Source organism: Melanerpes formicivorus, unplaced genomic scaffold (genome assembly GCF_026170545.1).
Source record: "Melanerpes formicivorus ecotype bairdi unplaced genomic scaffold, bMelFor1.0.p_v2 SCAF_18, whole genome shotgun sequence".
In the NCBI taxonomy this organism is placed as follows: Eukaryota; Metazoa; Chordata; class Aves; order Piciformes; family Picidae; genus Melanerpes; species Melanerpes formicivorus.
This window is the reverse complement of record NW_027142370.1, coordinates 8,805,089-8,830,549: the sequence shown is the minus strand read 5'-3', so window position 1 is coordinate 8,830,549 and position 25,461 is coordinate 8,805,089. Positions and strand designations below refer to the sequence as shown.

General features: G+C 44.8%; 1 protein-coding gene across 5 annotated transcripts in view; it reads right to left on the bottom strand.

Annotated features, from left to right (window-relative positions):
• Positions 1-25,461, bottom strand: part of FGFRL1 (fibroblast growth factor receptor like 1) — a 173,614-nt gene that overhangs the window by 64,231 nt on the left and 83,922 nt on the right. For all 5 annotated transcript variants that reach the window (XM_068149539.1, XM_068149540.1, XM_068149543.1 and 2 more), the window contains one exon: positions 14,501-14,773. In XM_068149539.1, coding sequence (XP_068005640.1) covers positions 14,501-14,773 — 273 coding nt within the window. The remainder of the gene's footprint in view (positions 1-14,500; positions 14,774-25,461) is intronic.

Genomic DNA, 25,461 nt, shown 5'->3' with positions numbered 1-25,461 from the left:
ACTTAACTGTGAATTTACCTGAATCCTTTCTCTCTGTGGAGCTCTTTCATGTTACAGTTTCTGCTTGCAGATTAACACTCCTAGAGCCACAGGAAAAAAAGGGCCAAGCAGCAAGAGAAATGCTGCTGTCCCTTCCAGCACCTCTGTGCCATCTGATTGCAAAGCACAGGGGCTGTAGGGGCCTCATGCCAGCTTCTTGGCCTCGCTGTGGGGCCACCACATCCTTCCAACTGAGCCAACCTGGGGGCCTTCAGAGGACAGAAGGGACCTGCTCTGTGCAGAAAGTCCTGGTGATGGTTCAGGACACTCTCCATGCTCTGCTTCTGAAACACATCAGCCCTTGACACACTGCTGTGACACTGTGCGCACTGAGGTGTGCCAAGCATAGGTCTTGATGCCTGCTGAGCCAGGAACAAGAGACTGCAAACTCAGACACCTCCTGAAAGCCACCTGGGTGCCTCACAGGAGCTATGCCCCAAGCTGAGAAGATCCATACGGATGCATCTTCTCCACAAAGTGAGGGGTGGCAGAGTGAAAGCAGGGGAGGGAAGGAAAGTTAAAGATTTGTGCAGTTTTCTCTAAAGAAACCAAGGTGCTGAACTAATGCTTTCATGAAGCTGAATGCTGGGTAAGAGGTGGGAAGGGGAACTCTGATTGTCAAAGTGATTAAAGTGGGAGGAAGCTGAATACTGGGGTCCCAAGAGAGAGAGATCGTGCTTCAAGTAGAAGCTGGAACCTGCAGAAGGAGCCGCTCTCCTGGAGGCACTAACAGAGACTTTGGAGATCTTCTCAAGGTTGGAAGGATGACCCTTGCAACAGCAGTAAGTTCACTTCTTTCAATATAGCTCCTGCATGGTACAGAGAAGAAAGTGGCTGCTTGTAAGAGCTGTCTGGAAAGTCCATGTCTGTTTGCTAGAGGGCAAAGCCTCGTGCCTCAGACAGATGAAACCAGACACTTTGATATATTCCCAGAAAGTTCCTGAAGATCCCAAACTTCATCCAGTTTCCTTCAGATCAGAGGCAAGAATGATGTCCTAAGTGCAGACCTGAGCAAATGTGTGCCTTAGTGGCACTTCTGAAAGTGGATGTGGCTTTCCATGAAAGGGAATTCTTTCCCTGTAGGTGCTTTGCTTCCAAAGTGCCTGCCCACCTCTCTTCATCTTCATTTCAGTGATCCAAGACTAAGAAGTTTCAGAGAGGGGATACAAAGGTTGTGCAAATAAAACCACCCAGGGACCATCACATCTTTTGATCCTTGTCAGAGACTATAGGGTAATCCAAGCTCAACTGAAATCCAAAAGGTGCTTTTTACTTCCTCTGTGGTGATGGTTAGGTCAGATTGCACAAAGAAATCTGATTCTTCTCAGGGTATAGCAAGCCCTTCTTGGCCCTGAAAAAAGCCACTCCCCAGGGCTTTCCATGTCATCCACCATGGATGGGGCCAGCACTGACCACCCTCCACTTCAGCTAAGCTTCAAGGACGAGATCTGTGACAAAGGAAGACAGATGGGTATCTGCTGTGACTGGCTTCCACTTATGTAATTTAGGACTATGTCTCAGATTCATTAGTTGATTGTTTCTAACAAATGAACAGTCCCTCCCTGGATTTGGAGATGGGAGGAAGACTGCAGTAACCTTGACAAATCTGGAAAACAGAGAGAGGAGGAACCCTATTGAATCAAAGTTCCTAAAGTAAGATTCTCCTAACTTATTTGAAGTATTTAATCTTGACAGGAGAGAAAAGGAGCTCCATGGCCAGCTTAGCCCAGTTTAGTGAGGTGAGGAACCTACCCCTACAGCGAAAAAAACCCATAACTGCGGGTGTCTCTTCAGCACAGCTTTAGACCTAGTTTCAGTGCTAAAAGACGGAACAAATCTTGCTCATGACTTTGACATTTGCTCTGCTATCATCATCAGCCCTATCTGATAGGATGACACTAGCACTGTGGTAGCCAGAGGAAATCCAATGCTAAGGAAATGGACATTCATTTAATGTTTATCTAGGATCAGCTCCACCAATGAATTCCAGATGTTGGCTTTAATTGTCGCATTCTGGGATGTTTAAGCAGCAGGAGTTCATAAGGCCGATTTGTAAATCAATCTGGCAGACTCATACTGAACCTCATCTTTGCCAGTGTTGCTAAGTAAGAAGATGCTCTTAAAATATTAAGTACTTAATGTGTCTGCAATGCAAAAAGAAGGAAGTCTTTTTTTTAAACTCCTGATGTTTTTCTCCTTTTGCTCCTTCTCTCCTTCATTTTCTCCCTGTAGAACTGCAAGACAAGCCCTTCCCCTTCAGATGAGTCCAGTGAATTTTAGGAGCCCTAAAGCTAGTAAGGGCAGGTATCAAGATGTTACTCTGCAGCTTAGGCAGAGCACCCTGCTCACCATTCCAATACATTCCTTCTGAGTAACTCCACTGATCTCCCATCACAGCCAACAGCAACTGCATGCATGGACTGCATCTAACAACAGAGTTCCTGATGCTTGAGCCTGGAGTTTTAAATTGATTGCTGCAACCTCCAGACTGTCTCAGGCTCCAGCTTCCATTTTCCTATTAATTTGTACTTAACTGTTAGAGCAGCTACAGCTCACATGCAGAGGTGGAACAGCAATGTCTTTCACATTCTGAACCCCAAAGCACTGCACAAGCTTCAAGTTAGACATCAGAAGGCCTTGCAATCGTTTTGTGCTCCACTACCTTCACACAACAGCTGAATGTGTTGGACTGGTGTTAGAGGGATTGCTTATTGCCACAGCCAACTTGTTGGCCAGGCCTTACTTTCAGGAGACGATACTATGCTAAGAAACATCTTCAGCTGAAGTGCTGTGTGCCTCCTAACTAGGCAGAGACCATAGCTCATTAAACCTGCTCGAGAAACCCCTTTGTCTCAAATTCCTTTCGAACACCTGCTTCTCAGAAAGCACCTCAGCATTCAAACAAATCTGCACCCTCCTTACATTCTCCCAGGAATGTGTGCTCAGGGCACACATTTTTCAAGAGGTGTCACCGGATGGCAGGGTAGGGTTTCAAAAGCTTTCAGTGCTGGTAACGCTCACCCCGTGGAAGTTCATGGGAATTCTTCAGAAGGGATTGACGCAGCCTCGGCTGAGCGCTTTTGAAAACCTCCCCTTTATCTCCCATCTCTGATGGCCTCAGAGATGAAATGCTCTAAGTTGGGTTTACCATCCTCCTTTAAAATTACAGACCTCTAAGTGGGCTCCACTTCTTCCCTCACTAAGAACACAAAAGCAAGTCTGTCAGGATGGGAAGAGCACGCCTAGCACCATGCTTGCGTTTCAGGCCAAAGGCGCACACCAGCTTCTCAAAATTCACCCTCAATGTTACTCACTTTCCACAAGTGAAGGCTGCTGCATCTTCCAAGCCTCCTTGAAGGAAAGGAATTAACAAAACCACACTCAAACCAAAGCAGCTCACAAGACACCTTGGCTGAAACAACCTTATTCATGCTGAATTCCCACAACTTTCTCCTTGGCTGGAGTTTCTGCTGCCAAAGCACACACCAGAGCTACCAGGAGAAGCTGCTGTGGGCTTGCAGTTGTTGGGAGGCACTGCAAACAGAGCACAAACACTGGGCTGGGGACTGGGGAGGTGCCATCCCTCTCCTACACAAGATCCCTGGGATTGCTCTGGAGAAAGAAGCAGGCAGATCTGGGAATCCCAGCTTGTACCTGAAGTGGATCCAGCTCCCTTCCCAAATTCCCTGCCAGCGAACAAGGAGGACGGTCACCAGCTCTTCTCTCTCCTGTCAGCTGCACACTCAAGAAAGGTGAGATGAAGATCCTTTCTTACTTCAGCAGAAAGTTCCCCCTAATTTATTCTAGCATGAAAAACAGCAATACAAACCCAACATGCCAACTCACGTGGCTTCTCTTTGAGAGGAGGAACATCTAATATTGGACCACAGAAAACTCAGCAAAGAATTTGGTGGTGGTGCTTTTTCCAAATCAAAGGAGTTTCGCAACAGAGGATTCAATGCCAAATCTTTCCGAGCCCTCTGCTTACAATCAAGCAGAAAACTCAGCCAATTCAGTACTTCAACTGACTTGACACCATATTTCAGGAAAACAATTAGTTGGGGTAGACTCAGATTGAGTGGATTGGCTGGTATGAAGAGGTCAGAAAACCAGCCACATTCTGCATTTTTTGGCCCTGTAGCCTTTGTAGTGTGTCTGTAAGAAAACTGTATACACACAGAGGAACAAACAAGATGAAAGAAAAGACTAAAAGAAGAAAGACATCAACTGCCTTTGTTGTGCTGGATCACTGCAATGGAAAATAAAGCCATTTTTCTTGCCTGTAATTTACGTTAAGATATTTTCTGTACAGGCCTGTTAATAATTTAGCTCATTATTAAACAACAGCATTGTTCTTCCTATTTGTCTCCCTATTGTTCTGCCACTTGCAGTAATTTAAAACAACCCAAAAGAACTCACAGACAGAGGCGCTGCGTAGAAGACAGATGTGCTGACCCACAGAGCGCTTTACCGGCTACGCTTGCAAGGGATGTTTATGCTCTTCGCTTTTACTGCACGTTAAAAGAAGGCTTTCTTTAAAACATTAACTTGAGAGCTGCAAAATACATCATGGGAGTAGCAAGTGAAGGGATATATTCTGTGTTATCTGATTCCTTTTACTGCTCAGAGGGGTTTTATTTTCCCCCTCTTTTCCTTGGCTTCAGTGCAAGGAGCAGGTTCCACCCCGTGAGGCGACCAGAGTCAAGCTGATGTTTTATGAGTGGAAACAGTCCAAGGATGGTGGCTCATGCTCTTAACACCCTGACATCTCAACCTCTGAGAGCAGCAGTGGCATTGCTTCCAGTGGCTGGAGAACACCTTAAAAAGCAGCACAAACTGACAATGAAAATAAACTACAGTTGCAGCACTGTTGGAGTCTGGCAGCCCTTAACAAATACAGCAGTGTCTGGGTGTTAAAATACATAAATCTGTCATCATTACCAGGCTAAGGGGTCGTCATCCTAGTCACAAAATAAAAGAACTGTGCATAATCAGTAGGGCAGGGAGTTCAGAACAAAGTAGGCCTTTTACAAACTCTCAGCTGCTGATAGATGGATGTTTGCAAGGGACTTAATGTCTTTAACAGGGTACGTTCAGGAGGGAGCATAGGCTTCAGAACTCCTGGGATTAGTACTTTTTTTTCCCCTCTTCCTTTCCAAATTTATTGCCAAAAGTGTATAATGTAAATATTCAGTTCTGACTATGAAACCCACGTTATTATGAAGTAAGAAGAAACAGAGGGTCGTAGCACAATGTGATTATTCATCAAGCACAACACAGAATATGTTCCTTCTCTCATCAAACAAAAATAAATTGGATTTCAAAACAGGCTCCTGCACTGATTGCCAGAAATTCTGTTGAGTGGGGTTTGTTTGGTTTGCATTTTCCTTTTCTTCATCTCTTTCTTAACTTGGATGCCAAAGACATCAGAGGGAAGGTAGAGACCCAGACCCTACAGGAATGTTAAATCCACCTCCTCAACAACCACACACCTTACCAGGCAGCATACCTACACGCACGGACCAAGAAGCTGCATGTGAGCCATCAGTGCTGTATGTGCACATTTACACATGAAGAGGGAGTCTCCAAAATCAACATTCAAGCTACACCTTATAAACTAGCCCAGCCTGGTGCTGTTCTTTCTATAAGAAATACTATACACTGTGCCTTAATTTACAAGTGTGTCTCTTGTGCATTTCTGAGTTAACTGATATCCAAGGGACTAACATTTGCCTAAAAGTCACTACCAGTGCTATTTACTGGGCAAACTGAGGACAGCAAAGCTGTATGATGGCCCTAGAGAATGGGGCACAGGGCTCTCTGGCAGAGTTCTTGTGGAGACGCTCTGTCCAGGAAACTCAACCCAGCTTCGGAGGTCCACTGAGTCCAATGAGGCCATGCTAAGTCCTTCACTCCCAGTGTTTGGCAAGAAAAGGGATGGAACAGAGATGTCAAGGAAATTACCAAGAAAAGAAGAGGACAGTAGTAGTCACAGGAAAGTTAACAGACAGGTGGGGAAGATGGTCATCTTGAATGGCTGGCAAGATGGTAGATAACTCAAAAGTGCTGATGACCAGGTCTGCAATTAGCATGATGGCTTCTCATTACTTGGCACACTATATTTAAAAGACTCTTCACTGATATTCTGCAGACACAGCATACCTTGGCTGTTAATCTAGACTACCTTCTGCTTTCCATACATCATCTGCTTGGACCGGGGACTGCCTTGGCTTTACTCACAAGCGCAGCTATTTCTAAGCATTATAGATCTGTGGATGTGGACCAATCAGCACATCAACACTCAACTGTCAACACAGGCTGAGATTCTCCAGCATGGAGGACTGCAACAAAACCAACTCTGATTAATAAAGTCTGAGACCAAAGATGTTTTTAGCCTCAGACATAGTGACGAGAAGAAATCCGACGTGTATGCTGCAAACTCGTTGGGCTCAGAGGCTAATTCTATTAATATCATTTAACAGAAGGAAGCCATAAATTGCTCAGATCAAACACGCTGTAACCTCAGCCTGCCTGGCATTGTGTATTGCTTTCATTCCCAAACAATGATGGTGGAGCAAACAGAGCTGCAGCTTGCAGTCTGCATGGGTGCAGCAGCAGCTACCCCTCGGCAGCATCTGCAGAGGATTGTGGGCTAAATGCATCCATCTGGCCTGCACGCCTCCCATTGGCGCTGGCTGCAGTTCTGGGCTGCCACAGTCTACCACAGGATGGAGTATGAGGGGAAATTATATATCCATACATACATGTATGAATTTCATGCTTACATCCATGGAAAAAAATCTTTTCATTTCCTTTAAATTGTGAACAGGTGTTGTCACCTTCTTAACTTGGCTTCTATGCTACAGCTTCACAAAGGGGAAAGGGGAAAAAAATGCACCCGAAACAGTGAGGCTTTTGTTAGCCACAACGTGAGGTATTGATAAGCATGCTGTAAAGTTTGTTATAAAATCAAATGCAACTAATGAAACTTAGCAAAGATCTTGTAAAAACTGTGGACATTATACAGCATTAGCACTGAGTTACACTCTAGAGCTGGTTGTGATATTGTCCAGCCTTTTCCACCCGTTCACAAGGGCCATCAATTAAATCACTTGGTGCTACATTTTTGATCAGTCACTTCTAGGATGGCTACAGCTAATACTGGCACTCACATCATCACCTCTTCATGGAGAAAGAGCTTTTCAAGAGCAAATTATTATGGGCTGTTGTGATATCTATCTAGTGTAGCACTCATCAAAGTGGCTAAACTAGTGAAATTGGGTTTTCTACAGCAATCCAGAAATAGTCACCTTTTCATTTTGGGCTATTTATCTCTTCTCTTTTCCCCTGCCAGGACAGAAGGCATTTGCCAGAAGTCAAACTGCTGCACCTCAGCACAGGGAGTTTCTTGGACTCTGAGCAGGATTCCCCAAATGAAAAAAATGGAGGCCCTGCTGGAATTGCTTTTAGACTTCTTTTCACAGGCCTGCGCTGCCCCTGAGCTGCACTAAATTTGGTCAGGGTGTGTGTCTTTATGCCTGTGCTAATAAACACTCAGAAGGAAGAACCCTGGTTTGGGTGAGAGCATCATTAGCCAATTATGAGTCACTTCCAGTGGAAAAGGAGCTTTAATTCCAAGTGATCAGTTTTTAGCTAGGACTTTGCACCAAAACATGAAAACACTCATGTTACACACTGAGCATTTCATTGACTCCTCTAGTCAGTGAGATCAGCTCGTGCAGATTGACAGTTTCTTCCCACAGGCTGGCACACAGGATCCCCTCACTGGGCAACACTAGTGAGACAGATCTTACTATGAACTGAAGCCCCACTTGAATCTCCAGAATGGTTACTGTGACCCAGTGACCCAATACCACACGCGGGCAAAAAGTCCTTGCGCAATCAGTGCAATTGCTGGGCCTTGAGTAGTAAACTAAGGCTCCTCTTTTCTGCTCAAAACAATCTGAGCTTTAATTAGCAACATAACCATTACTAAGCATCAGTGACTATGGCCAGATCCTCATCTGGTGTTAATCACGCTGAGTACGCGCAGTAGGCCACCAACGTAGATCCAGCTGCTGGATTGGGGCCTCGACAAATAAAGCATAAGAACTTTGTTACTGTTTATTGTCACAAGAAATTCTTCATTTCCATGTAACAACTGACTAATCATCATTAGTCACCATTATATACCCTGTGATTGTGTTAATGGTCTCACGTTGGATGGACAGCCTTTCACACGTTGGGTTGAAGGAAATGCGCTGAAGACGGATTGCTAACTCCATACCATGACCAGCACAAGCTCCACCACCTTGCTCTCAAATGCAAACACTTCACCTTTTTTTCTTTGGTTGTTTTGGGTGGTTTGTTTGGTTTGGTTTTCAATGGTGACTAATTTCAGGTTTTGCTCAGCATAAGCAGTCCCGTGGTGCACAAGCCCTATGAGGAGAGGCTGAGGGAGCTGGGATTGTTTAGCCTGGAGAAGAGGAGGCTCAGGGGTGACCTCATTGCCCTCTACAACTACCTGAAAGGTGGTTGTAGCCAGGCATGGTTTCTTCTCCCAGGCAACCAGCACCAGAACAAGGGGACACAGTCTCAAGCTGCATCAGGGGAAGTTTAGACTCGAGGTGAGGAGAAAGTTTTTCACTGAGAGAGTCATTTGTCATTGGAATGTGCTGCCCAGGGAGGTGGTGGAGTCACCATCCCTGGAGGTGTTCAAGATGAGACTAGACGTGGCACTTGTTGCCATGGTCTAGTCATGAGATCTGTGGTGACAGGTTGGACTGGATGATCCTCGAGGTCTCTTCCAACCTTAGTGATACTGTGATACTGCACACACTGCTGACTCAGCACTGATTCCCATCTTGCTAAGCACATCTCTCCCTGGTCCCCAGGGTTTATTAAGAGGCCAAACCCCCAACATTAATTTGTCATGCTCTTCCGAGATGGCCAGTGGCACCTGACTCTGGGCTACAAATGTTTTCTCAGCTTTTGCACTACAAATGAGTTCTGAGACATGGATTGATGACTTCATTGGAGAACTGTAATGCAAACCATATTTTACTGCACTTGATTTTTCTTTTCACACAGTATTTGCTGTTACTATGAGCAGAGAAAAAAACCCCTCCAAAACCCAACCACATTAGAATACATATCCATTCAGATATTGCCTTTTTTTTTTTTTCCCCAGGATCTTATTCTGAATGTTTAAAAACAAACAAACAAACAAAGGTTATTTTAATGGAAATTGTTCACAGATGCCTGCTATCAAAGAGACCTGTCTTTGGACAAGCTGCAAAAAGGGAAAAAACATAACAAACCCCAACATAAAATAGCAGCTGGCTCAGCAGGAGAAAGCTACTTTAAAGATAAATCATCTGATCTCAGGGAAGATTCTCAAGGCAATCAATTGCAGCAGTCAGATAGCAGACATTTAATAGCAAATTTGATTTGTTTGAAAATGAAACGGAGCTCAACTTCTGAACAGCTCACCAGAGGTTTAGGAGAAGCTGCACTCTTCCTCCGGCTCTCTACATCAAGACCTTACTACTCCACAGTGCAATAGGGTCAAGCAGTTTGGTCACTCAGAGGGCCAGGCACCAGTGAGGCATATGAACTGCATGGATGATGAATTCTTCAACAAAATCTTCCTCTAGATAAACCCAAAGAAGGGGAAAAAAGAGTTGCAAGCAGGCAGAGCCTCTTTCAGCAAGAAGAGAAACACTGGAACAGCTGTTCCTTGGAGTAAATGTCAGTCTTTTATGTGCTGAGTGCACCCAAACAAGATGTGTCTCCAGCAGTTTACAAACTCCCAAGTGAAGCAGTGCAGAGACAATCCCCAGCTCTGCTGTTGTTGCTGCTTCCTTTTCCTTTGCTACAGAAGGTAACAAGAAACATGCATGCAGATGCAAAAACAGAGGCAGTTTGCTATTTCATCACTTGGTTGAGCAACTGATGCAAGATGAAGTATTTACTGGCAGCACCTGTAGCAACAGCCCTGCATGTTGCAATGCTGGCACACCTTGCAGAATTTAGCCCAGAACACTTCTGCAAGTGAAAAGTCCTCTGTGTTGTGTATCAATGAAAGAGGTCATTGTGCTACAGCATCAATATTTCCTAACACTCCCTCTATAGCTGTTTCCAAACACAGAAGGACCAGACTTCTGGAACAAGTTTATACTGTTTGTTATTGCAGAGAGAGATGGAAAGGGAGGCTGTCCAGCACTTCCTTGTTAGAAGACTTTGGGTTTGGTTGCTTTTAAGCCAGGCAAATCTCACCTATTTGGGTGAAGATTACCCAGAGAGGGCCTGATGGCTGGAGCATGAAATAGCCCCACATGTGCAACCTCACAGCTTCTCCAAGCTGGCCACAACTTGATGAAGATTTCAGTTACACCATCACATGCACACAAGGTAGACAGCTAGTCAACATTTTGTTTCCCTCTTTCTGTCTTCCTTTTAGAGCATACTGGCAAGGAAGTTCGATTCTGCAGTAAAGAAATAGCACATGCCAACCAAGCAAAACAGAAGCTACTTTTTACCTGTACATTATACATCAGCTCTTCAGAATTGATTCAGCTGAGAATAAAACCTTAAAGGTAATTTTTTTTCAAGGGCATCATTGTACAAATAACTTTTTGAGGAGGTACAGCACGTTCCTTTTGATGAGCCACAGATCATTCTCCACAATAAGGAATCATTCCACTTAATAACTGCAAAGTTGGTTTAATACTGATTAAAGAGAAGTTCCTCTTCCAGCATTTATAAATCTGTCTGCAGTGTAATTGGCATCCCAAATCTTGTGGTAAGCCACAGAAACTATTAAGGCCGGCTAGGAGAGGAAATTGTAATTTTGACTTATATTGGTTATCTGCTTTGACTGGCTTACATTTCACTCAGGGGTGAATTAGAGCAGGATTCCTTGGATCTTTGGGATCCAGGCCCCGCAATCTGAAAAGATGGGGAAGTAAGCAGGGCAGAAACCAATTGCTACCATCTGGGTTGGCAAAACCTTTGTCGGAGAAGGAAGATCAAAAACCTAGAATAAGCAAAGATTCCCTTTCCAACACAGGGGCAGGAAGATGCTAAATTAGGAAGAAAAGACTTCAGCAAAGTGTTAGGAAGCAGGAATGGTCTTTGAGGGTGAGATTTAAGAGGTTTAGACGCAACTCTGAGCCACAGCTCATATTTTATGTGGTCTTGGACTAACCACCTGGTCTCTCCTTGCCTTTGTTGCCATCTGTAAAATCCTATTAATCCACACTTGCAGGCTGAGCTCTGTTTGTCTGCAGACGTGTAGGGGCAGATCTGTGTTTGCACTGCCCATGCACCAGGGTGGCTGGTTGCAAGCAAGATCCATCATGAAAGCCACTAACTGACATTCAGAGAGGTTCATACCAAAATTATTACACCTCACAGAGACCAACCTGCAACTTAAACATGGAAGCCCATCTCTGCCATGTCTGCTGGCACCCACTGGTGCTGAAGAATTCACTGCCCTCTTTAATCCTTTATACAATGTCACAGCTTTTGGTTGGAATGTACTGTACTGGAATGTAGAGAGACTATACTGTACTGGAATGCAGAGACTCAGCAGTAAGAGTTAGATAGTACTGAATGCAGGGAGAGAGATTCAAGGCTGCTAAATGTTAGTTTCAGCTCTCTATAAGGCCTTGGATAAACAATCACCATATCCTGCTGCAGTGTACACGTATACAGCACAACAGTGACAGGTCCTAACTTGCCAGTGGTGTGGCAGGTCTCACTTAAAGGATACATACAGCATTACTCCCAAACCTTTCAATAAACCACTGTATCAATTCCAGATATTACTGCTTCAATTCCCAGAATGTTTTCACGTCAAAATGAATTACTCTTTTCGTTCAAGTCACAACATTCAATGAATCATTTAAATGCTGCTCTAGATTTAACGTCTTAACCACCTTGCCCACGTCTGACACCTGCATGTTTTTACATGTTTGGCACCAGCAGCAAAGCTGGAATAAGAAGGCTTTTTCTCCTTTGAAGGAGTGGAGCAATAGAGGCCATATGGTTCAAAAAGCCACTCTCTCTCTAATGAATTTTATGATTTCCGGAGCACAAAACAAAACAGCTCCAACAGTTTGATCTTCGTCCTCAGAACTGATATGCAGTTGGTTTTAAATCACTGCCTCCTTCTGAAAAATCAGCAAAGGACTGATTTGCCCTCAACCAGAAGTATTTTCACCTAGATGACCAGAAACACCCGGCCAACACATTAAATGCCTGGGCCCCTTGAAAGAGGAAGTCAGTGACATCTTGCATTCACTTGGCAATAAAGACACTGGGGGACACATTCATCTTCAGGGAAAATTGTCATACTGAGAAGCAATTGGTTCAAAATGAACACATCTGTACTACTGGAGACAGTGACCACCAAAAATGGTCGGAACAACAACAATGCACAAGGCCACAGTGCGAGAAAAGGAAGGCAGGCACAAAGAGTGCAACGAGCACTGGTTTTAGCCAGCATTTCAACAAGGATATGTGGAGATGAACAGTAACTCAGCCCATACATCTGCCACTCATTTAGTTCCTCTTTTCTTGGCACTTGGTGATCAATATTTGTTTGCATAGGGCTCAGTCTCACACCCACAGAGCCCAGTGGGAGCTTGCCATTTCCTTACATAGCTGCCTGACGAGGCGCTAAACAAGTAGTGTTTGCGGCCACGACTTTTTCACCGCCAAATATAATGAACACTGTTGTTCTTAACACAGTTAAACTTGAGAATACAATTTCCCTGAGCAACTCAGAGTTTTTGCCTCAGTCTTTCCTGAATTCTAGTTCAACTTTTGCCCTGTGTCTCCTGATTTTCCCTTTCATTTATTTCTGTTGTGCTACCAGGAACAGTCAGAGCCTTCCTTGACTCAAGGGATGCGTCACTGTCTCTTTGTCCTGGAATAGTGGGAGGTGGCTTGGGCCCTAAGCTTTTCTAGAAGATACTGGATATCACAGAAGATAGAAGACCTCAGCAAACTTCACATACTGCAAAAGGACAAGCAAGGCTGAAGCAGGTTCCTACAGCATTCCTTTCTCCACGCCAGTCTGGAAAACACATCCAAAAGAAGTCTGTATAGACATGACTCTTTAGAGACCATTTTTACCTCCCCCTATTTGCTCAGTGTAGCAAAGGTAGATGGATGTGGATAGGAAAGAGATGAAGAAGGAAAATCAAATCCACAAACTGTGGAAACAGTAAGATGGCTGTAGTGGCCCCATCTCACTGATGCCACAGAAGTTATATTGCAAGAGTGTTTCCCTCACCTAAGCATCTCTTCCCTGATAAGACATCTGCATTCCTGCCTCTCCCCCATACTGGTTCTGCAGCAAAGAGCATTCTCCAAGAGTCACCCTGTTATCGGGTGGTAATCCTCCACCAAGCAGCACCAAGTGTTTGCAACATGCTCTGAGTCCACAGCAGCCTTCCTACTGTAAAGGGGAAGAAGAGGAAACAGAACAAAAGCAGGCCAAGTGCCAACCAGCAGCAGCAGGAAACTGCCCTAAACTCTGTCCTCACTTCCACTGGCTGAGAGAAATAGAACTTTGTAGACAATATATCTGGGGTGCTGATCAGGCAATGGAGTGAGCAAGGTACCTGATCTCACCCCCTGCTTTGTAACCCTCCCCTCTGCTCTCTTGGCATCCTCCAGCACGTTGAATTTCAGCCAACTCTTTCCTTTCTCATAGACAAAGACCAATGAGCATATATCTGTGGCAGCCACAGCAGAGGAATCTCTGACTATCTAGAGAAATGTCTTTGGGGGCCTTCAGGAATGCTCAGCCCAGGAACTGACCCCAAAATGCCACTGCCAAGCCAAGCAAGCCCTTGAAGCCGATCCAAAGCACTGCCAGCAAACTCATGGTCACCAAGACAGCATCTGAAGCTTTTTTTGAAATCCTGCTTCCACCCAGGGGATTTCTCAGGATTTCTCTGGGTCATATGCCAGCTCTGAGCTTCTTTTCATCCTAAATGTTATGAGTCCTGAATACACGACGCTCTGCAGAAGCTCAGCACCTGGATCCTCCAGTTCTGTGTTTTCATATGGGTGCCTTAACATTTGTTTTCAGAACTGCCCTGATCCAACAGCAAACATGAAGATCAGTGTGACCTCTCCTTATCACACAGCCTTTCCTGTGTGGAATTCATTGTGATCTGGACCCTAGTAACTATTGCATCATTTCTGTTTATTTGTAACCTTTGGCACTGTGTAATCTTATCTGCCTGCAGCCGGCTGCAGCAGAAGATGTGCAGCAACCCAGCCAGCTCTGGCAATCCTCAAACACTGGAAAGGGCCAGTTCAGAATGGAGGTCAGTAAATGATTAGCAAAGCAAATCTGCAATCACTTGACAGCCACACAGCAACCGGCTCTCTCTCCCCTCCCAGAGCAGGTGAAGCCTGGCTTTTCTCCAGCTCTACTCACCGATCACGATGAGGGTGTAGTTCACGTTGGTGCTGCCAAACCCATTGGTGGCTTTGCAAATGTAGGTTCCTGCATCTTCACTTTCCACCTCCTTGATTTTCAGCCCTTGCTGAAGAATTCGGAACCTGGTCCAGCCGCTGTGGATGGTGCGTCCATCCTTCATCCACATGGTGAGAGGTGGGGGGTCGCCCTCAACTGGGCACAGGAGCTTGATGGTCCTCCCTAGCCTCACTGACTGACGGTGAATCACTTTATCAGAAATCCTGGGGGGCCCTAGGAAAGGAGAAAGGAGGAGCTGTGATTACTTCTGCCAGTGAGACAGCACGGGTCTAAAGATGAGTCATCAAACAGGCCACGGACCAGTGAGTGACTGAAGATACAGCCAGAGGTGCTTACCAAAACTCCCTTATAGCCAAGGCTAAAAACACAGATACAACAGAGATACTGGCTTTCTGCAAGGCTGGAAGCTGTAGCCTTGCCAGCAGCAGCAGCTCATCCTAACCCCCCAGGGAGGCCTGCTGCTGAGCGTAGTTTAATTTTCCAAAGCCCCTCCATTTTCCTATAGCAAGGAGGAGTCCAACATGCAAACTGTCCAGCTGTATTTAGTAAAGCAACTGGAGTTGTTTTAAATTTAACACTTATCCTGAAGACAAAATTAGTAACAGCACTGGCACTTAAAAAAACCCAAACAACACTGCCCACCCCCTAAATGTTAGAATCCTTTCATGTTGTATGTACAGTAATTCCCTTTAATAGCCACCAGATGGGCTTTATCTGAGATGCAGAAGCCTGCAGTTGTTGGACATAAAGCATTCATTGGGTAGTGCTTCACTAAAAGATGCTGCACAGCATGACATGCTAGCCTTGATTATAGTACAAGAGGGTATATTTATACATTGCCTCAGCAGCCCTGCCAGTTTACCCTGACTGGCAAATATTTGTTCTTTGTAAACACTGATAATTTCAGGGAAAACAGAGTGTCCCTATACGCCTCATAGCAACAGGATGCACTTAGTATCAGTCAGGGTTGGAAGGGACCACAAGGATCATCTAGTGCCAACCTCACCTCCCTGCCACGGGCAGGGATAGAATAGAATAGAATAGAATAGAATAGAATAGAATAGAATAGAATAGAATAGAATAGAATAGAATAGAATAGAATAGAATAGAATAGAATAGAATAGAATAGAATAGAATAGAATAGAATAGAATAGAATAGAATAGATTGAAAGAGACCTTCAAGATCATCGTGTCCACTTGGACAAGCCAATACTCAGATAAATAAGTAAGTAGATAAGTAAATAAAAGACTTCATTAAGAGTCCAAGAGTGGGAATGATCCCAAAGATGAATCCAAACTGGAATTTCTCCTCAAGGTTCTGAGAAGTTGAAGCAGAGTCTTTTTTTCCCCCTGCATCTGCCTTTTCTGCCTTGCACAAGTTCCACACAAACTGCAACAGCAATACTCTTCCCAGAACAGTCTATTAATGGGTGTGATAATAAGTGCCCTGCTCTTGCATAAGGACAAAATGTTTTGCTAAGGATTGCTAATGTTGAGTTGCACCCAAAACCCACAAGATGTTTGTGGGATTTGGAACTGTTCCCTCATATTTTATTCCTGTTGCTAGTGTTTTGCAGGATTGGACTCACATGGGACAAGCTACAGAGCTCATATTTGCACTTCCTCATGACTAATTCCTATTATTCCAGTGTCTGCCTGAATTTCCCCCAGCATGACTAAGGCAGCACATCCAGTCCAGCTCAGGAATGACTACAGAGCTGCTATCGCAGTTACTCATGCTGAATCGCACCCACAAATTCTGCAGCTTTGCTGGTGGACCACACTGCTGAGAAAAGAGCCATGAACTAACTTGAAACTCATTAATTAGTTAAACTAAGAGCCTGCTTAAATCAATAGGTCTTAGACACACTCAGCTTCCGAAGAACTACTGAAAACCCAAACTAAGTCTCTTGAGAGCACTCATTCTGGTGAAGTCAGTCCCTGGCAAACACCCAGCGCTGCACACCTTCTGCAGGCTCCTGTGAGGCAGCATGTCAGAGATGCTGGAGCCCTCCCATACTCCAAGTGATCTGGCACAACACCATTTGAAATCCTTCTATCCAGGTCTTTCTCAGCACTGCAAACCACACTGCTAATGTTCTTTACCTTGGGAGAACTCCAGCCAGCTTTGTGGACAGAGAGATGATCCAAAGATCATCTGGACGCTGACCTGACCTAAGTCATGTTGCTGAATCTTGTATAAAAGAAACCCACTCACCTGGAGGAGTTGAGTGTGTTGGCTTTAATAAAGTAGAATTCCCCAATACCAGAAGAGGATTCAACCTCAAATTCTGCTACATTCCCCTACACAGTGCAGCATCTCACTCAGTATAAAGGAGCAGAAATGTCCACACGAGTCCATAGCTGTGCTGAAATTCTGGGTTGGCCCTTAGATAGGTCCTCCTTGACCTACAGCCCTACAAAACCAGGTCATTCCAACCGACTTGTGAGCCAGGGTTCTACTCCATGCATATTCAAATAGCAAAAACAGATCTAAAATTAGCACTAGGGAAAGTGCTTGGTGCAGGGCAAGCAGGGACAGTGCTTGCAAACCTGCTGTAGCTCCTTCAAAATCCCTTTCCTTCCGACATTCAGGTTGACTCCTGATGAATTTGGAGACCTGGAGGAATCAGATAGTTTCCCAATCATGTCATGTGCCTCATTGGGGCAGGCTGCACAAGCCTCTCTCCTGATGGCACCAGACTTGCCTCTGGATCTGTCACATGTGTAGGTCAGCAATAAGCTTGGTCCTCCTAAATGCTATTTTCCTTTGATTGACCTTTCGTTCTGAGGAACTGCTGGATCACTCTCTGTCACAGGATCTATTTGCAGACCTTTGTGACATTTAGAGCCTTTCTGCCTGAAAAGAAAAACACTCCACAGCTCCTTGTTAGCCCCTCCAGAGCCTTTCTCAGGATGAGGAATACAAATTTCCCACACACGCTCTTTTTCTTGCTGTGAACTTCTCAATAAGGTACAGCTCCAGGACAGAGATGCTAAAACCTTGCTCCTCTCAATTTGGTCCTGTAAATACTCCCATTCTATTACCTATCATCTTTAAATCGATGACTTCCCAGCAGTACTTTCTGGAATCAGTGCTTCTGCATACACTGGAGGCTTCAGAGGGCCTGGCAAACCAATGACAGCTGGACCTCCTCTAAGATGGCTACAGCAAGAATAAAACGTTGGTATTATCAAGGATCCCTTCCTCTCTTTCTAATATACAAGCTCTGGGCCTTATTTCACTGCATATCTGCACAGCCCTGCCTTGGGACTGCAACACTGACAGGTGAATGCTTTTCAAGTCAAGATCCACTCTGGCACACCTCAGAACTTTGTGCTGCCAGTATTTGGAGGGGAGGCAGTGCAGAAGGGGAAGGGTGTTTTGCTGAAAGGCCTTTCTCCAACCTCCCCTGGCTGCTGACAGAGCCACCTTGCGCAATGTACTGTGGAAATCCCACACTATCCAGAGAAAAACTTAAGTCTTCCTCTGAATCATACATCAAGCTGGTTCCCCTGGAGTTTAATTTACAAGGCTTCCCTGTAGCACCTCCAGTTTAGGAATAGAGCAAGATGCAGTAAAAAGATGCTGGGCACTCAAATCTGTCATGTGCACCACTGGTACTGAGGGAGTTCCTGACCTTGCAGACCTGGCTCATGCCATGCCAGAGGGTTGGCCTTGAGAGCAGAGTGCCTGACAGCTGCCAGCCCCCCCCAGGCATTGAATTGGGGGTGTCCCTTAGCGGCTGCTCCCACTGAGTGTGGTGGCACAGGAGAAGAGCCCAGGGCATGCCCCGCAGCCCAGCAGCTGCTTCCAGAGGCAAAATCCCAGGAAAGCACCTGCTGCTTCACCTGCAGCTGCCAGCAAGGTACCAACAGGCTGAACTCTGGCTGCTGCTGACTCCCCATTCCCTGTGGGCTGGCATTACAAAGCAGGTGCAGTTACTCCTTCAGCAGCCAGCACCAGAATTTCGGCCCCCGACCCAGACTCTGGCTTTGTGTTGTACGTGAGTAGAAATTACCTAAAGTATTCTGAGACTAATAGCCTATGGTTGCTTGCTCGTGCCTGGTTTGTGGGTTATGCATTGGGGCAACACCACAAGAGCACGGTAACAACACCAGAAAGGATTGCTCCAAAACCTGAAATCAGTTTGTTAAGTCAGATTGTTACAACTGTGAATTTCTATATCTAGCAACACTATCTTCTTTGCCATGTCAATATACACCCTTTCTGGCTAGGAGGAGTATCCTGTCAATTGCCCTGTGCCTGCAGCCAGGGGCCAGTGCTCCAGACTGATCATTAGGCAGTAACTAGGCTTCAAAAAGATCAGCCTTTGAAAGTGCTGAGAAGATGCAACCTGTGATGCTCCTGGAAGACAGAGATGATTCCCTGCACAATTTCACCACGGGATGTGGGAGCAGGGGCCAAAAGCAAGGGAAGATATTCCATCAAAATTGCTGACCTTTATTTTTTTTTTTAACACATTTTTATAGTCAGGAAGGGAGAGGGGAATTTCTTGCTTCCACTCTTGCAATTTACCATCAGGCAAAAGCAGCTCTCTATGGCCACAGGGCACCACTGAGGAACATGCTTTTACACCACTCCAGGCTGGAGATGATGGAGCTCACTTCACAGCCCAAGGAGCTATTACAATAAGCCCTGCCTAGACCCAAACCCCAAAGAAGGGGCAGGTTTCCTTCAGTTCCTCTTGTCAATCCAATAGTGTCAGAGAATCATTTCATAGTATTTGGGCTGGGAGGGAAGGGTGGGGTTTGACATCCATGGATGTGACTTGGGAAGAAGTGACAAGAATGCAGCTGCCTCCCCTCGTGCCTGGCTGTTATTCTTTCTCCAAATACAACCTAAATATAACTTTGCCCCATAACATTCAGATCATTTTAGTTGCTAGAAGGGATCATGCCTGAAGTTCCAAGGGCCAGCGTGCAAGCAGGCTCAAAATACAGCTCAAACAATCCAGACCCTATACTTTCCACCAAGCTGTTTTCTTGCCTGCAGTTTCCCCATCTGCAAGTACATGCAAGTGCACCCAGACAGAAACCAACAATCCCAGCCAGATGCCAAGTTTTCTGTTCAAGATCATGTAAGTCCAGTCAAACACGAACAAGGAAATGCCATGATCACCTCATTTGTTTTAAGTATTTCTGCTCATGTACATGCAGACAAGTGTGCAGATTTATTTGCCTCATTTACGAATACAAGCAACTGGACTTTCCATTCTCTTCCATCATACAGAAGACAAACCCCACACCTGTCTCACTGAACAGCTGGGCAATTTTCATCCACTATCCTATGCCACAGAGAAGCCCCACTTGCTGCTCTGCTGCTGACACTGCTTCACCAGCATTCCTGCTCTGCCCCACAGCGCCTTGGGAAGGCTGGTGGTTGGCACTTCTTGGCCAAGGGAGTTGTGTAAAGCCCACAGACACCTCCCTGCTTTTAGCTCTTTCCGGGAAGCAGCAAAAACAATTTCTAGAAGTGACTTTAAGACACAACACTGAACAGCCAGGAGCTTCCTGTCCATATTTCTCACCGTCCAAACACACACACATGTAATTATATTTTCCTGGTCTGCCCTGCAAAGTTCATGCACTCCTTCCACTCATGCATGTAGTAAACATGATTTACAGCCGAGTGTGAAAGCCCTGTAGATATATGGTGTTTTGATAGTGACTCCAGCCTAGCGCTATAATTTAGTAACACCTAGCAGTGAAAGTTAAATCATTTCCCACTCCACATTCCTAACTTTCCATGAACCCCTTTTACTGCTAACCTGGGGAGGAGACACTGCTTCCACGATTGTTTGGGCTTAGCCCTGTTACTCCTTCAATTAAGCTGCAGACTAATGTCAAACTTCACATATGGCGAACACACCAGCACTGACCCGCATCCTATGAGACCATTTGCCATGATACAGTTCAAAGTGAACTTTATTAACACATTAGACATAATTACAAAGAGGAAATTCCAAGGAAGGTCAACCAACCTGGACAGTTTCTTGGAATGGAAAGTAATTTACGATATCCACGTACTGTATTGTAAAGTTTATAAAGGAGTTAAATAAGTTTTAAGAGCCCCATGGGTTATGTATATTTTATTCTTTACTACCAACCACACTCACTTTCGATGGAGATAAGGTTTCTTTTGAAGTGCTGTGTTAGTAAATTACGAAGGTCATTTACCATGGAGCACTCGAACAACTCATCAATGCATGCACCATCAGGGACTGGGGGACCACAGCTGATGTGTGTCCTATGAGGAGAATACAGCCAAGCACAGAAATCTTTCATGGTGACAGTGAAGGATCTGGACAACAGCTGCTAACCAAGAACAATTTCTAACACCAACACTTGAGGTAACATTTGGCCTTCACCACACTCATCACTACATAACCTGATTTTCCAAAGTCCTTACTGCAAGGGTGGTTCATGTCCAGGATGATTTCTTTCACCTCGCATCTGTCCCATACTCCAGAATGAGCACGGATGGCTGGAAAGGACCATCCAAAAGCCATGCTTTTGACTTACATCTAGAACTGGCTAGCTTGGGATATCCATTGCTAGAAAGCTGGGCTGGACAACTCATGCTACAGCAGGAGTTCAACCCTTTCCACAATAGTTCAACCTTCTCTGCAAGACTGACTTGAGGATTATACACTCAGACTCACCACACATTATGACCATTTGTATTGGCACTGAAGATGCAGTTATGGATCTGTGGACAGAGACTTTGCTGTGCTGTGACCTGGACAAACACCTACAGAGAAGCAAACTCCACAGGGTAGGTCTTAGAAAGTGACAGTTACAAGAGTTTCCATTACCATGAGTAGGTGTTCCTGCAAGAAAGGAACTTTTGGCTTTCTGCACAGTGGGAAGCCATTACAGCAGGACTGATAAAAATGCTTTTTGACAGAGATTAAAGGATGAATGTTTTGCCCACATTACCTATTGGAACAAGCAGTTCAAAAGACTGGTGAAACCAACACCTTTTAGTATGGTCAAACCAAAACAGTTTGCGTACCCAAAAGCTGTGCCTCAGTCAAGTAAAGCAGGGGTCAGCAGAGGGGTAAACTAGGCCCAAAGCTTTGCTATGTGACACAAGGAGATCAGATTAGATGAGCTAATGGATCCTTCCTGGCTTGAAAACACAAGCAACCACAGACAAAAACAATGCTTATCAAAAGCAATCAAAAGATTAAAGAAAAAACCAACAGTATCTCTGTAGAACAAAGCTCCTCAGAGAGGCACAGGAAAACACCACAAGTGTTTGATGACCAGCCCTGATGAACGATCAGGCATGGCTTTGGGAACGGCAGGAGCAAGCTCTAGGCTTGGGCTGCACAGCTGAGCCAAACAACCTAACGGAGAAAACATCTTTGTGGATGCATTTTGCAGCAAGTGAAGTGACATCCTTTCTCTTTCTCCCCTACCTCAGTGGTAGGAGCTGCTTTCCTTATGGCATGGGTATTTACTGATAGCACAGGAAGAGCTTGCCATATTCTCCCAGCAGTAATAACTAACCCCTTGGCTGAAGGCTGCCAGTAAATCTTCTACTCTAAATGTTCCAAAAATAAGAAAATTAGGGTATTTGGGAATATGCTGCATTGAATTAAGTGCCCTGCACACACACTTCACTGAGATTTAATGAAATAGTTACTGTCTGTTAAACAAGTGGCACTTGATTGGTGCATGGACTTAGTGCAGCTCAGCATAAATAGATGAGACACACATCTCTGACACGGGTTTTTAAATCCTTTGAACATCTGTTTTCAATAATCAGTTGGTATTTATTTAACATGAAATTGCCATCTTACTGAATGTCATCCGTGCACATTTAATTTCAAGTGCTGCTGAACACTTTTTCAGCAGCAAGAAACAGTAACTTTATATCCCTTAGGTTCTGAGGTAGCAAAATGCAGAGGAGAGTTAGGATTACTTCAAATTGCTTTTGGAGAAACAGACTTTGTCTGCTAGAAGCTTTCCTTCCTAGTGTGGGAGAGAAGATATTATTTATTGTTTCTTAAGTGCTGCCAGAGGGCTTAGTGTGGGCCAAGAGAGAGGACTAATATTTCTACTCTCAAGCAAAAACTTAACAGTGATGGGGCAGTCCAGGTATGCAGCTCACTGGATAACCAGGAGGCTTTTTTTTAGGGAAGAAGTAAGCACAACAAAGGTGTGTTGGAACATACCCATCCCATCTACCTCCTTCATTCACATGGAAGAAGGCAAGCCCACCTGAATAATTGCATTCCTAGTTTCAAAATAAATGGCATTAAATCATGTTTTCAAGGTTCTGAAATGGAAAAGACACTCTCAGGTTTTGGTTTGGTTTGGGTTTTGCCTCCTGTTTCCAGGAAGGACAAACTGCCTAATGCTAGAAGAAAGCTAGAAATCCTCTGGTGTGAAGGAGGCAGGAGGATCCAGAGCCCAACTGAAAAAAAATCTTGCCCCACAGTCTCAACCTGCTCTTGCCAAACCTAACCCAAACCCTCAACTCTCCACCACAAGTCAGACAGGGACCATTGCTGCCAACAGAAGGCATTTGTTTGCTTACCATCATCTCTGGGAAACAATGCAGTCAGGCAGACCTGAACTAGCTTCTGGGGTTAATCTACCCTAATTTTAACATCAGTACTATTGTACTCTCACCATCCAATTAATTCCCAACCATGTCAATCCTGGTTCACAAGCCCAGTGGGTTTCCTAGCCAAATCACCCACCGTCTCCAAGACTTCCAGCAAAACAGACCAGACACTCTGCAAATCACAGTTTAAGTCACTCATTTTGCGGCAAAACTCCTCTTTGACCCACCAGTTGCAACCATGTTCCAAAACCCAAGGCTTCAGACTCCTGAGCCAATCTGCCCCCATTTTTGTCCATTTTTTTGTTCCTGTCCCTTTCTTTGTTCCTCTTGCCTATGAGCAGCATTCTGTCACCCAATCAGTTCATTCAAAAAGCTCCTAGAAAATGGGATGCCCAAGTTTATGTTTGGTGACAGATTCCCCTTGAACTTTGGTAGTCAATATTTAACCCAGGCTAAGCACAGGACAAGGTTTAATAAATAATGAGGCATTTCCCTCCCAGACAGGGGTTTGTGTGAGTGCTGCAGCAGCAGGAAATTGTAAGTGTCATTGTTTGTGTCTGCAGGGAAACAGAAACCACGGTGCTTGATGCCATGCCATATTCTGGAACTATGTGAATGAAGATCTCTAAACAGTTGGTTTGTGTTCCTGTTAGTCCCCAGCAGCAAGTCTTCAGCCATACACAGACACAGCAGGCTTTTCCATTTGCACCCAAGAATTTGGTTTTCCTCAAAATACTCTTTCACATCTTCAAAAAGTTTCTCTCTAAGGGATGAAACTGGAGAAGACTTTCAACTGTTCTGTCCAATGCTGGTTCCTGCTGGCCTTTCCCAAGACCCAAGTTGGAAAAAATGTGACTAGGGCATTAAGGGCTCGGAAAACAAAGATCTTGAACACTCACTGATGAGCAGGAGACATTGCCACAATTTCCAGAAGCCTTTTGCTGCTGGGAAATCAGTGGCACTACTCTGTGTGGTAAGGCTACCCTCAGCCCTTTCTTTGCTCTGCCCTTGTCACTGGGGGGCTTCTAAGTTTGGTTACCAGAAAAATGTGGTAACAGCTGTTTGTTGGTGACCACAAAGAGAGAAACACTGTGGTATTTAAGAACTGGAGGTATTTCTGGAGGCTCCTCTAGAACAGAAAGTGCTTCTAGCTGAGTGGCAGGAGAGCAGCCTTGGTATGGAATGCTTTGCAGAAGTCTTTTTCTATCAGAAAATGATGGTTTTGGCAAGAACCAAGACTTTGTTCAGTTTTCTCTTCTAGTCCTCCTTTTTTCAGCCCGACAGATCTTTCACATCACAATTTTGGCAAATCAAAATGCAACGCATACAAGCACAACAGTTGGGATCAAAAAAGCACATTGATTAAGCAATTCTAATCTTTTCTTAATAGATTGATGCATCCATAGAATACAGAAGCAGTTTTGATCTGGGACAGGAATCAGTTAAAATATATTAAATAATTACAAGGGGGGGAAACCCCCAAAACACCTTTCTGCACTAAGCAGGGGCATCCTTAACTAGAAGAGGTTGCCCAGAGCCTTGTCAAATCTCACCTTGAATACCTCCAGGCATGAGGCCTCAACTACTTCCCTGCAACCTCTTCCAGAGTTCCACTACCCTCATGGTAAAAGAACTTGTTCCTAGCATCCAATCTAAACCTTCTCTTCCCTAGTTTGAAACCACTGCCCCTCATCCTATCATTACAGGCCTTCATAAACTGTCTTTTCTCATCCTTCCTTTAGGCCCCTTTCAGGTACTGGAAGGTCATTATCAGGTCTCCCCAGAGCTCTCACTTCTGCAGGCTGAACTGGAACTGCTATCTGGATCCCCAGTAAAACCAAAGCAGAAGCTGTGCTCTTGGATTTCCATTAACAAGCCCTCAATCTACATGAACAGACTGGATCTAATCCAGAATAAACTCCCCAAATGCCTGTAAGTGTGAACATCATCTCCACAGCACCAAATATTTCACTCGAAAGATTTGCTCCTGTTGTGCCATTCTACAAGTTAACTTAGACACACCTGTACATCTCTTCCAGGAGAAGGAAGGGAAAACACTTAAGTGCATTTTGAAAGAAAGTGTTCCCAAGGTTGATTCAGTGAAAGCTTACTTTTAAACTCCAGAGACTCCTGCGTTTGTAAACACAGAAACCATCACCGAACTCTTATGGCATTCACACCAGGTTCCTTCTTAGCAGGGCTCTGGACTTCTTCATGCTTGAAATTCAGATCTGCAGAATATTGTCAGACCACATCTAGGAAACAGCCTCAGCTCCAGGTCACACTCAGAGGAAAGCAG